Genomic DNA, 15,418 nt, shown 5'->3' on the forward strand with positions numbered 1-15,418 from the left:
CCATCTATGGCCAGTTTAACTGCTTGCTGACCGCTCCATATAGCACTTTTACTGCACAAAAAATAAAAACGCAGAGGTGATCAAATACCACCAAAAGCTTTATTTGTGGGGGGGGAAATATTATTACATAAATATTTGGGTACAGCGTTGCATGACTGTGGTGCAATTGTCAGTTAAAGTAACGCAGTGCTGTTTGGCAAAAAAGGGGCTGGTCATGAAGGGGGGTAAATCATCCACAAGTCAGGTGGTTAAGACTATACCATAAAGGTTAGTCTGGTTGTTTTTTGACTCCCCAGTTTTCGAACGGTTTCCATGTTGAATAACTTAGTATTAACATAGTATTCTGATATTTTTAGGTGGACCAGTTTAAAGCTGAATTTGTATACTGTCTTCCTCTCCATGTGAATCATACCATCCTCTTACCTGATCTTGTTGTCGTCTATTCTTAGGTGCATTTGTTTATCCCTCCATATGTCTAGCGGAGTTAAATACATGTGTCTTTAAAATGTATGTATTTTTTTTATGCTGTATAAAATTGTACTCCATTCTTGTCCATTGCTGAAGCTATTGCTGCCACCTGTACCCATACTGTGCACTCAATCCCTGTCCCTCCTGTTGCTCTTTGTCCAATCTGTTCTACAATGTCCATCTGTAAAGCTGAGATCCAGCTGCTTTCAGTATGAAGCACATGTCAGCCTGTCCCATCTGTTTAGTCTGCTGCAGCCGCTGTCTGCTTCTGTGCTTCCTTCTGCAACTTCATTGTTTCTATTGCTAGATTTAAGTTGGCTGTTCATCAGTTTTGAAGAGGTAGTAGTATATGCATTAGAGGACGTCTCTTCTGCATTAGGGAACATATCAAATTTATTATAATCATAGAACAAAAGTCACTCTACCATATCAAGTGGAAATAAAAGCCAACACAGTTTTAGATTAAAAAAGTTGCTTTACCCCTCCTCATACCCTCCCTGCTTCCTCCTTGTAAAAGCTGCTTCTCTATATAGGTTTTATAGCAGCTACAGAGTTTAGCAGCAGAGACTGGAGTAAAGGTGCATCAATGACGTGAACATGTGTTTTGCTTATGTATGACAAAGCCCCAGGTTTACTTTATCACCTCTCCACCTATGCATACATTTCCCATCTCTTTGCTCCATCGCCTCTGTTCACCCAATTGAGAGGAAAATGCAAAATATTTCTGGGTGTAGAGAAACTTGTGACTCTCCCCTATTCCTACTACAATGCAGTTCTGGGTGCCTCAGCAGCCAATAGCCAAGCTCCAAAGTGGGGAAGAAAGTCCTTAGCCATGTGTAAGCTCTGAGCAGAAGATTACATGAGCCATTCGGTCTTCACTGCCAAGAGAAGGTGAGTAAGGGGGAAAAAATGGATCTAAGTTGTATTCAGGATTGCAGCTTTAGAGGTGATTTACAGGCAGTGAGGAAGTAATGTGACGCCTCTTCACCGCCTGTTTTAGATTTTTTTTTTTTTTTTTGCTGACAAACACACAAATGCTTGCAGCTGATCTCTACATGTTGGGAAGATTATACCGCGAACATGAAGCATTGTGACTGCGGCATGTAAACGCCCCCATCCACTGCCTGTTGCAGCTTGGGGGGGGGTAAAGACATGGCTCAATTGTGCATTTTTACTGCCCCTAACTGCACATCTAAACTTATGCTACAGGAATCTGGGGGATGAGACAGCACCTGCAAAAAACACAGCACAGGTTTACTTTAAGAGGTCTGTGTAACACCAACCTATATGAGAGATTGTAAAGTCTTGTTTTTTTGGGGGTTTTTTCTCAATAAAAACATGTTATACTTGCCTGCTCTGTGCAGTGGATTGGCACAGAGCAGCCAAGATCTTCCTCTTCTCGGGTCCCTCTTCTGTGCTCCTGGCCCCTCCCTTCTGTTGAGTGCCCCCACAACAAGCAGCTTGCTATGGGGGCACCCAAGTCGAGTCACAACTCCATGTGTCCATTCAGATACAGAGCTGCGGCCCGGCCCCCTCTCTCTCTTCATTGGCTGACTTTGAAAGCAGCGGGAGCCAATGGCTGCGCTGCTGTGTCTCAGCCAATCAAGAGGAAGAATCTCGTGGACGGAGATGCGGAGATGTGGCTCCAGTAAGTATAAGGCGGGCCGAGGGGAGCTGCTGCACACAGAAGGATTTTTATCTTAATGCAGAGAATGTGTTAAGATAAAAAAATCTTCTGCCTTTTTCAACTCCTTTAACATTACTTAAAAATAAACATGTTATTAAACTGTTTCTAAAAGCATTTTTTTTTTATTAAAATAATGAACATCTTATACTTACCTGCTCTGAGTGACCCCAAACCTTCTCTTCTGGTGTCCCCTGCTGGACATCTTGGCTCCTGCTCTCTTTTGTTTCTGCCCCCATAGCAAGCCACTTGCTATGGGGGCAATAGATGTGGGCTTGGTCCCCCCTTATGCTCTGCTCACAGAGTTTTTCTTTAATGCAGGGAATACAATCAGGTAAACATGTTTTAGAGCCACTTTAAGCGGCATCTTTATCATACCTTGGTAATGGGGAAAAATAGGTGCATATTCTACAGTGTCCCAGTAAAAGTCCTGATCCCAGTAGAGAATTGTGGTGCACAGGCATCATCTAACCTAAATAATCTGGAGTAAATGGGACAGAATTTCATTTGAACACTGCAAATCTGCTGCATACTTACAAAGCTCTTATTGCTTCTAAAAATGGCTTTATAAAATATTGAAATGTGTGGATTAAAGATTTATGCACACAGCCAATTTAAAGGTTTTATTTCTAGTGGAGAAAACCTGTACTTAAAAGAAATAAAAAGAGGCTGCCATTGGAGACCTTTTTCTGAAAATGCTAGTTGCCCGGCTGACTCTGGCTTTATAACTTTCTCGCAGTCTTAGTTGCAAGCATGAATATCAGGAAAATCACAGTGAAATAAAAATAAATCCCGTTAAACCCTACAGTTTTTTTTTTTTTTTTTTTTTTTTTGTGCAATCCAGTGTGTTGCACAAACTGACCGCTCCCGTCAGAGTCGCTGTACTAACCTTGCGAGGTTAGTTCAGCGATCTTCCCCGCTGAGCTGTTGTGTTCTGACAGGGGACAGCCCCTTGCCAGAACACTCCGATCAGCGCTCTCAGCCATTGGCTGAGAGCGCTGATTTGGAGTCGGTCAGCTGCTGGTTTTCCAGCATGCAAGTTCGACAGAAGCTGGCCCTCTTTCTGTCAGACAGACCGACATACACGTGGGCGTTTGTCGGACATTTCTTTTTTTTTTTTTAACCAGCCTTTGTCACCCAACATTCGCGCCGTGTGTACGGGGCTTTAAGGTGGATGAATGAAAGCTCATTGACTTTTGTATCCTGTGGGTTCTTCACACCGACAGGGCCTCTGTCCCTTCTAACAACCCCAGTGTCCCTATCTACCCTTACTTACCCTTGTCCTACTACCCCAACCCTGCTTTCCCCAGACCCTCCCCCTATCTTTGACCCCTATCTTCCCCAGACCCTAAACCTTATTTTTTAATTTGCTATTTTTCGGACTTTGTGTGTGTCAGTGGACTATGTCTCTATCGTCTATATTAGTTAGCCACATTTTTACAGTGTCGCCAGAAATATTAGATGTGCTGAATAATGTTATTCTACTTTAACTGTTATTTGCTGCTGCCGTGGAGCAGTGCAAGGTTAACATTTGTGGTGTACCACATGACCATTCATTCTTTTGAGTTTGCAAGTCCAAAGCCTGTTATGTGTCTGCCTTGTGTTTAGCAGATAACGAATGCAATGTGCTTATCTTCTCCCTTCTAGAGCAGGGAACCAACGTGTACCCAAAAATCCATTGTGGTTTGTAAAATCAATTCAGGCAACAGGAAAGTAAACGACTTTCACTGATTTTTGCATGCAAGGAGTTCAGGATGAGACTCTAGTTTTCTTGTGCATTGGAAGATGGCTGCTCTTGTGATATCATTCAAACTGTTGTGTCTATATTTTTCTAACTATCCCACCCCATCCTATTCCTTCAGGTAAGATTAAGTACTCGGAGCGAGTGTACGACTCCTGCATGGATGCCTTTGACTGCCTCCCTCTGGCAGCTCTGCTCAACCAGCAGTTCCTGTGTGTGCACGGGGGTCTCTCTCCAGAAATCACCTGCCTGGACGACATCAGAAAGGTGAGTCTCTACTAATTCTTAGTAATGCAGTGGATATATGACAATAGTCTGTTCATATATGGACAAAAGTTTACAAACAACTGGCCACTGCCCCACCTATAATTGGCCTTCACAGCAAGGAGCACATGGAAGGGCAACACACGCAAAACAAAACTAAAGAAATTTCCCAGCTCAATTTGCTTCTGTGTGCTAACTAAACCCCTGTTTTTAACGCAAACTGTTAAGACAGGATAATTTGGTTGGTTGCAGACTGGCTGGTGAGTTGAGCTCGGAATTTTCTTTTGTTTTGTTTTGGACAAAAGTTTACACCTATTATACAGGATCACTCATTTTTCAAAATTTCACACCTGTAAAATTCACTGCTGATAGAAAAATTAAAACTTCTTCACTTTCAATAATCATATACAAACATGCCACTGAGAAAGTTACATAGGTGAGGTTGAAAAAAGACACAAGTCCATCAAGTCCAACCTATGTGTGTGATTATATGTCAGTATTACATTGTATATCCCTGTATTTTGTGGTAATTCAGGTGCATATCTAATAGTCTTTTGAAACTATTGATGCTCCCTGCTGAAACCACCGCCCGTGGAAGGGAATTCCACATCCTTGCCGCTCTGACAGTAAAGAACTCTCTACGCAGTTTGAAGTTAAACTTCTTTTCTTCAAATTTTAGTGAGTGGCCACGTGTCTTATTAAACTCTTTCGCAAAAAAAGTTTTATCCCTAGTGTGGGGTCACAGTATGGTATTTGTAAATTGAAATCATATCCCCTCTCAAGTGTCTCTTCTCCAGAGAGAATAAGTTCAGTGCCTGCAACCTTTCTTTATAACTAATATCCTCCAGACCCTTTATTAGCTTTGTTGCCCTTCTCTGTACTCGCTCAATTTTCAGTACATCCTTCCTGAGGACTGGTGCCCAGAACTGGACAGCATACTGAAGGTGAGCCCGGACAAAATCTTGTAGAGTGGGAAAATTAACGCTTTTTCCCTGAAGTTAATCCCCTTTTTAATGCATGCCAATATTCTGTTTGCTTTGTTAGCAGCAGCTTGGCATTGCATGCCATTGCTGAGTCTATTATCTACTAGGACCCCCAGGTCCTTTTCCATCCTAGATTCCCCCAGTGGTTCACCCCCTAATGAGTAGATTGCATTCATATTTTTGCCACCCAAACGCAAATTTAAAATTTTTCTACATTAAACTTAATTTGCCATTTTGTTGCCCACCCCATTAATTTGTTCAGATGGTTTTCACATTCTGTAGAGAAGTTATTACCCTGCTTAGCTTGGTGTCATCTGCAGATACAGAGATTGAACTGTTTACCCCATCCTCCAGGTCATTTATGAACAAATTAAACAGGATTGGTCTCAGCACAGAACCCTGGGGGACTCCACTTCCCACCCCTGACCATTCCCGAGTATTCCTCATTTATCACCACCCTCTGAACTCGCCCTTGTAGCCAGTTTTCAATCCATGTACTCACCCTATGGTCCATGCCAACGGACTTTACTTTGTACAGTAAACGTTTATGGGGAACTGTGTCAAATGCTTTTGCAAAATTCAGATTCCCCCTTATCTACGGGCCTTCCTTTATCTAATTGGCAGCTCACCTACTCATAGAATGTTAATAGATTGGTTTGGCAAAAACTATTCTTCATGAATCCATGCTGATTACTGCTAATGATACTGTTTTCATAACTAAAATCTTGTATATAGTCCCTTATCCCCTCCAAGAGCTTGCATACTATTGATGTTAGGGTAACTGGTCTGTAATTCCCAGGGATTTGGCCCCTTTTTTATATATTGGTGCTACATTGGCTTTTCTCCAATCAGTTGGTACCACTCCAGTCAGTAGACTGTCAGTAAAAATTAGGAACAGTGGTTTGGCAATTTCTTGTCTGAGTTCCCTAAGTACCCTCGGGTGCAAGCCATATGGTCCCGGTGATTTATTAATGTTAAGTTTCCTAAGTCTATTTCTAATTCTGTCCTCTGTTAGCCATGAGGGTGCTTCCTGTGATGTGTCATGAAGATATACACTGCAGTTTTGGTTACTGAAGCCCCCCAATTCCCTTGTGAAGACTGAGGAGAAGAATAAATTCAATGCCTTCGCCATCTTCCCATTCTTTGTAACCAGATGTCCTTCCTCATTCTTTATGGGGCCAATTTGGTCTGTCCTCCCCTTTTTTATTGTTTATATACTTAAAGAATTTCTTGGGATTTTTTTTTTTGCTCTCCTCCACTGTGTCTTTCGTGTTCTATCTTAGCCCCCCTAATTGCACCCTTACATATCTTGTTGCATTCTTTGCAAAGTCTGAATGCTGATGATCTCTCGGCTTTGTATTTTTCGAAGGCCTTCTCCTTTGCTTTTATATGCATTTATATTGGAGTTAAGCCACACAGGACTTTTGTTCGCTCTTTTAAATTTAATGGGATGCACTGGCTAATGCCCTTATTTAACATGCTCTTAAAGCAAACCCATCTCTCCTTCGTGTTCTTTGTTTCTAAGATTTTATCCCAATTTATATCTTCTAGCAAGGTTCGTAGTTTAGGGAAGTTGGCTCTTTTGAAATTCAGTGTGTCTCTTCCCCTTGTGTTTCCTATTTGTGGGATTTATACTGAAGCCAATTGACCTGTGATCGCTATTTCCTAAATTGCCCCGTATTTCCACATCTGTGATCAGATCTATATTGTTGTTAATCAGTAGATCTAGTAACGTCTTGTTTCTAGTTGGTGCATCTACCATCTGACCCATGAAATTGTCCTGCAAGACATTTAGGAACTGGCAAGCCTTAGATGAATGCACCCAGTCTATGACTGGATAATTAAAATCCCTCATTATGATAACACTTCCTGTCCTTGCTGCAAATTCAGATTGTGATAGGAGATCCGTCTCCCCCTCCTCCCTCAGGTTAGTGGGCCTATAGCATACTCCCAGTATTTTCCCCTTGGCTTCATTTCTTTGGAGCTCTACCCATAAGGATTCCACCTCCTCCCTAGCTCCCTTATTGATGTCATCTCTCACATTCACTTGTACATTATTCTTGTTATATAGGCATACCCCTCCCCCTTTTTTTACCCTCTCTATCCCTGCGATAAAGGGAATACCCTTGAATGGTTGCCAGCCAATCATGAGAGCTGTTGAACCAGGTCTCTGAAATTCCCACAAAATCTAAATCCTCTTCGTTCAACAGTATCTCTAGTTCACCCATCTTGTCAGCTAGGCTCCTGGCATTGGTGAACATGCCATGTAGTTTAGACCGGTCGCATACTGTCCTCTTATTGGGTGTTCCGAGATTGCAAATAGGACTTGTTACTATACTTACCTTGGGTTTATGTGCTTTAGACAATCTACCACTAATGCCCCCAATACTACTCTCTGGAATATGTTCATTGATAACTATCTCTACCTCTGGACAGCATACAGTTCGGCGCTTCAGGTCTTTGTTAAAGATTGCCCTCTTTGTCCTTCTAAGAATTGAGTCCCCTACCACCAGACTCTGTCTATCCTTTCCCTTAGCCCTCACTATCACTGGAGGAGTTCTTCCCCTGGCAGCTAGGAGAGTCGTCCTTCAGCTCTAGCAGTGCTGGTCCCTGAGCAGCATCACCAATGGAGCGTACTTATTGGGATGCTCCAGCCCTGGATCAGCCTCCCTGGCACTTCCCCCCTCTATCCTTCTTGACTGTCGCCCATCTACTCTTTGCTAGTGCCTGCACCTCTTTGTCTCCACCTGCCTCTGTGCTGGCCGCTGCTAGCACCTGCCGGGTACATTCCCGGCTCTCCTTTAGTATGGCGGGTCTTCTCAGTGCTGACAGTTGCTTCCCCAGATTCAGAACCTGGACTTCCAGGGAAACAATGTGCTTACATTTTGCACAGCATTATTCGCCCTCGATCAGATGATCAAGGAACGCATACATGCCGCAAGATGTACACCGAGTCGCATCTCCACACCTGCCGGGCGACGTACCTACTAATTTAATGAGGATTGGGGATTATACCCTGTCCAAATTACCTAACAACTAGCTTCCTGACACTAATGCTCAACAATACAATACACAGGTATTCACCCCCTCACGTGCACTCGCAGCCTACACAGCATCATTGGTGGTCCGGTGAGAACCAGTATCCTGCTTGTGAGCTCATGGGAATTCATTGTAAAGCACTTCCCAGAGTTCTTAGAATCCAGGTAAGTCACATTCCCCTTGCTGCAGTGTTTATGTGAAATAAAGAATCCATTTAATTGGAGTTAAAGTGGTTGGTTGTTAACCCACTGCAATAAAATCATCTTATCGCCTCTGTACCATAATAACAAGTGTCCCTGTGTCTGTGTATTGTAAAAAAAAATCTTCTGATCTGTACCTAATATGAGCTCCGCTCCTGGCTGATTTCTTCACTCCCCGGCTCACAGCTGCACTGGGCAGGGCCGAGCACTCCCGCTGATGTCAGCTGGGGAGTAGAGGAAGAGAGGAGAGAGAGAGAGCCGACAGTCAGCTGAGCGCCAGGAGTTATGAGAGCAGCAGAAAGGGGGGGGGAGTGTTCACTGGTACAAGCAGAGATGGGGGGGGGGGGGGGACACAGACAGAGCAGGGCTGTGGATGATGGAATCGCGTAAACGGACCTCGGTGTCAGGGCTCAGCAGCCCTGATTACTGTGGTCAGTTTGCAGAGGGGAGGGTATAGCCAGGCAGGATCAGCCAGGTTTTTTAGGTGATACAGGGGTCCAAATGACACAGCACAAACGCTGTGCTGTGTAACGTGCTTTAAGGGAACAGGATCTTGTTTTTTTGGGGGTTAACAAACGCTTTAAGTTGGCCATTTTTCTCTCCTGCAACCCGTGAAAATCCCTCGATCCCTCACACAGAGCCATTGCGTTCTCCCGGTGGGGGGAAACCATCCTTGCCGGGAGAACACACACAGTGATTATTGCTAGCGGCATCGATGGATCAACTTTGGTACAATCGGCCTACCCATACATGGTTCAAATCTCGGCCAGTTCAGCAGGGACAGTCTATGGCTGGCCTTAGACTCCCTTGTAATGACCTTGCATGGTGGTCAGTTCTTACAATTAGAATCCTCTAGATATTTATGAAGCTGCTCATTGATTCAGCCCACTACCATCAACACACTCATGAAAAGTTTTGGGTAGACAGTATAATGAATACATTTTTGTTTAACTAAAAGAAAAGCCAGTAGTGGTCTCCACCTTGCTTTGCGAGAAAAATTGCTAAATAAAAAAATAATGCCTGTGTTCAGCAGGAACCATGTGTCTGGCTTGTCCAGTGTGTGTAGCACTCATTGGAATCAGCCCATGTGATACAGTGGAACTACACTGCATGTGAGCACCACAAACCAAAAACAAAAGTTAATTCATGTTTAATATTCAAACCAAACTCACCCATCCATGTCTCCATGCTTTATTTTGCTGAGAAATCACAACGCTCGGCAGCATTTCTGGCTGTGGCCATCTTGAGTAAGGGTAGATGATTCATGTAGCATTTACTTTCTGGAATCCATCTGCCCTTAACTCAGTCATGCAGGCAGGAGGGTGTTTTAAGCTGAGAAAAGGCCTCCTCCCCTCCCGAAGACCCCTGGAACGTATGAAATGATTTTGGCCTAGGCCTGAAAACCAGAAAGTAACTAAAACAAGTAAATGTAATATACTTTCCTATCTATTTGCTATAAGGATTAAGAGTAACCAGTGCTGATTGAGAGAGTGAATTTCCGCTTTAAGGTGAACACTGGGTTTGGGTAAGCTTGGCCATTCTCTGCTAGCAGAAATGTGACTATTATAGGCACAGGAGATGTCATGATTGACAGAATCCGATGCCCAAGACCCTGCTTCTTTTTATCTCTTGCTAGGTCTAGGTGTTCTAGCCAGTAAACACTCTGCTGCCTCTGGACAGTTGATTGTTTGCTGTTGAAACACAGAGGGAAGGGGGGGGTACTGAAAGGAATTCTGGGAAAGGGCGGGGCTCGCCTTGGCACAGGAACTATGGGACTGGTATTTTGCTTATACTACCCTAATTCTGCTATCTCCTCTTTCTCTCCACCTCATCAGTTAGACAGATTCAAGGAGCCGCCCGCCTTCGGCCCTATGTGTGATTTGCTATGGTCTGACCCTGCTGAGGATTACGGCAATGAAAAGACACTGGAGCACTTCACCCACAACACAGTGCGTGGCTGCTCCTATTTCTACAGGTGACTGCCTTGGTACTCGGCCTATGCTACATGTAGCTTGCTGTTGTATTTTAGAACTAATTCCTATAATCTTTAATTAATATGATGCCTGTGTTTTAGCTACCCTGCTGTCTGTGAATTCCTACAGAACAACAACCTCCTGTCAGTGATCCGGGCCCATGAAGCACAGGATGCTGGGTAATGTTTTCCCCTTCCCATTGTTATCTGGCAGAGAAAATATGCCATCACGTCATACTGTGGTTTCCTCTCTGGATGATGTTAAATAAATAGGGAGGGGAGGACAGATAAGAGGTGCAGTTGCAGAGACTGGGAATAGCTATAAAGAAATTTGTGCACTCTTTGGTTTAATCAGAAAGTGTCAGTGCAGACGGTGGCCAGTGATGTAGAGTTAAATGCCTGTTATACACCACATCATGCTTCTCTTTCAATCTGCAGCTACCGGATGTACCGAAAGAGCCAGACGACTGGTTTCCCATCTCTCATCACCATTTTCTCTGCACCAAATTACCTTGACGTATACAACAACAAAGGTTAGAGGGTTATCTGGCTTGTGTGCATCTTGTAGTTAAAGGGGCCTTCCTACATTTTAGGAAATAAAAACAGAACACCCTAAAATAATGGCCATTACAAGGAACCACTTTTCTGCCCTGGCTAATAAAACCACTCCAATAGTAAGCCAAAACATTTTACTTTAGGTACTTTAATTGTTCCCTAAGCCATACAAAGGGAAGGAGACAGTAACTGAAGATTGAGACTATCCCTGATGGCCAATAGCTGGGTGGTACGTTTTCTGCACTTCTTGCTATAAGTGCCAACTTTGTAAAGATGTTTACTGCGGTAAAGTGCCACAGTGTTTAGAATGTTAAAGAAGAACTAAAGAGAACTTTTTTTTTCTACTATGGGTAGTGTAAGGGAGAATATTGACCCCTGTCAGTTTTTTTTTTTTTTTTGTCATCTGTGGTGCCCTATTGGGGAAATTTCCATTTACTTGTCCATTTACTGTACCATAGCCAAAACAGGAAGTGAGAGGAAATCCCTCCAAGGTGAGACAATCCCTGGTTCTCACCAGACCAGGGTCAGCAGAACTAGTGTCCCCATTGGAAGATTTCCCGTCTATCCTTGTTCTTGGCATAACACAAAATTTTTAGATTTCTTTTCACTGCCGGTGGTAACAGTATTCAATAACAGAGGGTGAATATTCCTAATGTATGCACAGACAGCAATGGAAACCTGACAGATGTTCTAATTAATACCTTTCTACTTTATCCAAAACTAAAAAAAAAAAAAAATTTTGCCTTTTAGTTGTAATTATGCTGTACTTTGCTGTGTATCTGTGCTGTCACTAGGGATGAGATTTGGGTTGGCCTTTACCATATATTTGCAATGAAACTTCAAGTGGTTCTAAAGGCTGAGAGTGTTTTTTTTTTTTTTTTTTTAACCTTAATGCATTCTCTGCATTGAGGTATAAAAACCTTCTAAATGCAGCTCCCACCCAGCCACCCCCCACTTCCCTGTGCTTAGCTGAGCCCCATCTCGATCCAGTGCTGTGCATGAGAGCAGCTGCTCTCTCCCTTTTCATAGGCTCAGAGATAGCAGTGGGAGCAGGCGACGAGGGAGAGGGGGCAGGGCCGGGTCACACTCTCGGTGTCAGTGGAAACACACAGCACAGCTCGGGAGCGAGCCCACATAAGTGGATTGCTATAGTGTTGCACTCAGAAGGGTGAGGAACTAGGAGTGCCAGTGGGGAACCCAGGAAGTGGAGGATTGGGGCTGCTCTGTACAAAACTATTGTGCTGAGCAGGTAAGTATAACTTCAGTGTTGTTCTCCGAAAAGTTCTCAAACATTGAACAAGATTCGGGAAGCAGTTTACCAGTCAAACCCAGGCGGATTCACTCATCCCTAGCAGTCGTCCCTGTTTGTACTTTGTACATAGGAGATTGTGATATCTGCCAGGACAGAAGAGACATTGTCTGAGACATATGAGGAAAGAACACTGTGAGCACTCTATAAACTTTGCATATTGTAAATGTTATGGTCATTACCTCTGTGGACAAAATACTGGCTTGTCAATGCCTGTACTCTTATAGAAGAGACTGCTGAATATCTGAACTGTGTGTGTATAGGAGTCTGTGAAGTCATTTAAAAAAACATGCAGTCACTACCTGCTGTCCTCAGACGCCACACTGCAATTCTGTCACAGTTCCTTAAAGCAGAGTACCAGGCTTTTTTTGTTTTATTAAATGTCAGCAGCTACAAAAAGTTTAGCTGCTAACTTTTAATAAACAGACACTTACCTGTTCCACGGTCCAGCAATGCGGCCGCACAGAGCCCCGCTCCTCTCCCTCTCCTCAGCGCCTCCATTGAAACCGTGGGCACCCAGCCGTGACAGCTTGCGGCTTCATGGCCGGGCGCAAACTGCAGATGCGCGAGTCGCGCTGTGCTCTCCCAGTGGACAGGCAATCTTCTGGGATTTGTCACATGTCCCAGAAGATTGCCGAGAGGGAGGGGCTGCTTAGGGGGAGAGGAGGAGACGCCTAGGCGGAAGTAGGACAGGAAGTCCCACTCAAAACTAGTCACCCACTCCCCCCCCCCCCCCCCCAAAAAAAATGACATGCCAAACGTGGCATGTGAGGGGGTGAGGAGTTGAGTTTGAGGGTCGCTTTCTAGCAGAATTTTGCAAGAAAATCACCACAACGCAGTTCTAATGATTGGCTGGTGATTGGCTTTCCCTTTTGGCTGGTGTTTCATGGCAAAAACCATTGCTAAACTCTCTGATTTTCCTATCTAAAAACTAAATTAGGGAAAAATCTGTTTACTTTGGGGGTTACGTTTTTTATGATTAAGCATTGTCTGCTTAGCCATTACCATAGTTTTTTGATTCATGGATGGACTTTCTTCCAATATTCTACCATCTACCTCTTTGGAATGGGCAGGTAGAGTTAGTGAAGTGTGAATTGTTTGGTATTGCACAATATTCCACTAGTCATCTGGCTGTTTATTAACCCCCCCACCAAGTTTTGAAGGGACTGACTCTGGTCTTTTAGGACCTTGGTGTTTTTCTTAATGCATTGTATAGCTCTGGGGGGTCTGCTGGATGATGTGATTGTGCTGTCAACATTTATCATCATTTGTTATCCATTATTACCCTAAAAGACAGTTTAATTTCTTCCCTGGATGGCTACAAATTAGTGAGGCATGACTCTCATTTCAATGAGAAACTTTTTGCCCTAGAGCTGGGCCAACTTAACATAAGAGATGTGGGGTGATTGCTATCCTAATTGGACATCTCTGTACTGTTACTATCTTATGCATATCATTGTACTCTGAGCAAACCTGCCATCTGCAGCCTGAGTAGCCATCGGAACAGGATTTGGCCTAAGATGGACAGCTATTTTGTGGAGTTCTGTGTGGATACATTTTGGAGTCTTATGATGTACAGATTTGATTTGACCAATACAGTACTTTGACACACACCGTTCTACGTTTTTTTCTGTATTTAATTCTGAGGATAGAGGTTACTCTTCCATTTTAATGAATGGATATTTTTCAGACATTATATGGACCTAACAAACATGCTCACAGGCTTATATAGTGGATTTCACTTCTATTTGCCTACAAGATTGATTCCATTTGATATGTGCCTATTCCTGGGTATTTATGCTGCTATATATATGGTGGTTAGGAACCATAATTCAGTTATTGGACTCCCAAGGGCACATGGTTAATTACTTTTTTTTCTGTTGTTTTTGTTTATTGTTTTAAATTTCTTTAGGGGGGCCCATTACTCTTCTAGGGCAGCCATTCTCAGCCAGGGTTCTCTGTAACTCAAGGTTTCCTCCACAGGTTGCAAAGGGTTCTTTAAAGCAGAACTCAGGGAAAATTTTGTTTTTACCATACAGTGGAGCTGTTCCCACATTGCATTGGTTAACTGCCCGTTTTGGTCTAGGGGTTCAGAAAGCCGAGATCTACTCCTCTAATCCTCCGATTCCCCTAGCCCAAGACCAGTCCCATCAGCGTCCGCATCCCCCCCATCCCACGCTGTTTAGTGGTCTTGACTCTAGACTTGAAGACGGCAAGAACAGTCCACCGCTGGATGTGGAGGAGTGCTGTTTTTCCAAGGATTGGGTGGGTATAGGTGCTGTGTTCGCCCCTAGTCAAAATAAGCAAATAACCCATGCAGTGTGGGCACGGCCACACTGCATGGGGGGAAAAAATTGCCCGAAGGTGGGCTTTAAGCAGTGGTTGAAGCAGTTGTAAACAGCTGGATGTTTTTTTTGGACCCTGCAAGATAATGTCATATGCTAGCATGCATCGCATATGTTGCTGTGGTATGTGCTGATACACATGCATGGTCATGTGCACATTTTACAGTAAAGCGCCCAAAATAGGTCTAGCAGTTATACACACTGGTAATGTCAACGTCCTCATGATCACTATCAGCGGCTCATAAAGTGAACCTGTGCTTTACCTCTTTTGGAATGGTGAAAAGCCATATCGTGTGTTTTTTTTTTTTTTTTTTTCTCCTTTTTATTTCTTGTCCGTGTCCCATAGGGGTCCCAAACGTAGGGTCAATCCCCTCTTAGACATCTGTTACCGAACAGGTGCTCCCATTGGAAGATTTCCCTTAGCCTCCTGTTCCAGTGACTACTGTAAAATTTAGATTTCCTGTTCCAGTGACAATGGTAACCGAGACTAATAGGCTGAATCTGTCATGGGGGACACAAACTGCAATAAAAACCTGACCAGGGATCTAGCAATTACCTGTGCTATTCAAAAAAAAATCCTTTTACTTTAAGTGGAAGAAAAGCCTAAAGCTGGCCATTCATGGATCGAAATTCAGACAGTTCAGCAGAGACCAGCCGACGTTTTATCCATGTGTGACCACTGTGGTTGAACAGAAGTCGATCTACCGATCAGGACCCCTTCCTTAGGCATGTGTGCGTTGTCTTATTGCGGGTTTGTGGGTCGCCTTGGTGTGCTGGTAACAAATCCTCTAATCCGTGCTGTTCTCCGGACCCCAACTAGTGGTTGTTGCAGCAGTCCTTTACCTTGAAGCCATTTGC

General features: G+C 43.7%; 1 protein-coding gene across 3 annotated transcripts in view; it reads left to right on the forward strand.

The window, feature by feature from the left end:
• Nucleotides 1-15,418, forward strand: part of PPP3CC (protein phosphatase 3 catalytic subunit gamma) — a 140,245-nt gene that overhangs the window by 71,765 nt on the left and 53,062 nt on the right. For all 3 annotated transcript variants that reach the window (XM_073622277.1, XM_073622278.1, XM_073622279.1), the window contains exons 5-8: nt 4,015-4,160; nt 10,215-10,354; nt 10,454-10,531; nt 10,790-10,884. In XM_073622277.1, coding sequence (XP_073478378.1) covers nt 4,015-4,160; nt 10,215-10,354; nt 10,454-10,531; nt 10,790-10,884 — 459 coding nt within the window. The remainder of the gene's footprint in view (nt 1-4,014; nt 4,161-10,214; nt 10,355-10,453; nt 10,532-10,789; nt 10,885-15,418) is intronic.

The sequence above is a fragment of the Aquarana catesbeiana genome, linkage group LG03, assembly GCF_042186555.1.
Source record: "Aquarana catesbeiana isolate 2022-GZ linkage group LG03, ASM4218655v1, whole genome shotgun sequence".
In the NCBI taxonomy this organism is placed as follows: Eukaryota; Metazoa; Chordata; class Amphibia; order Anura; family Ranidae; genus Aquarana; species Aquarana catesbeiana.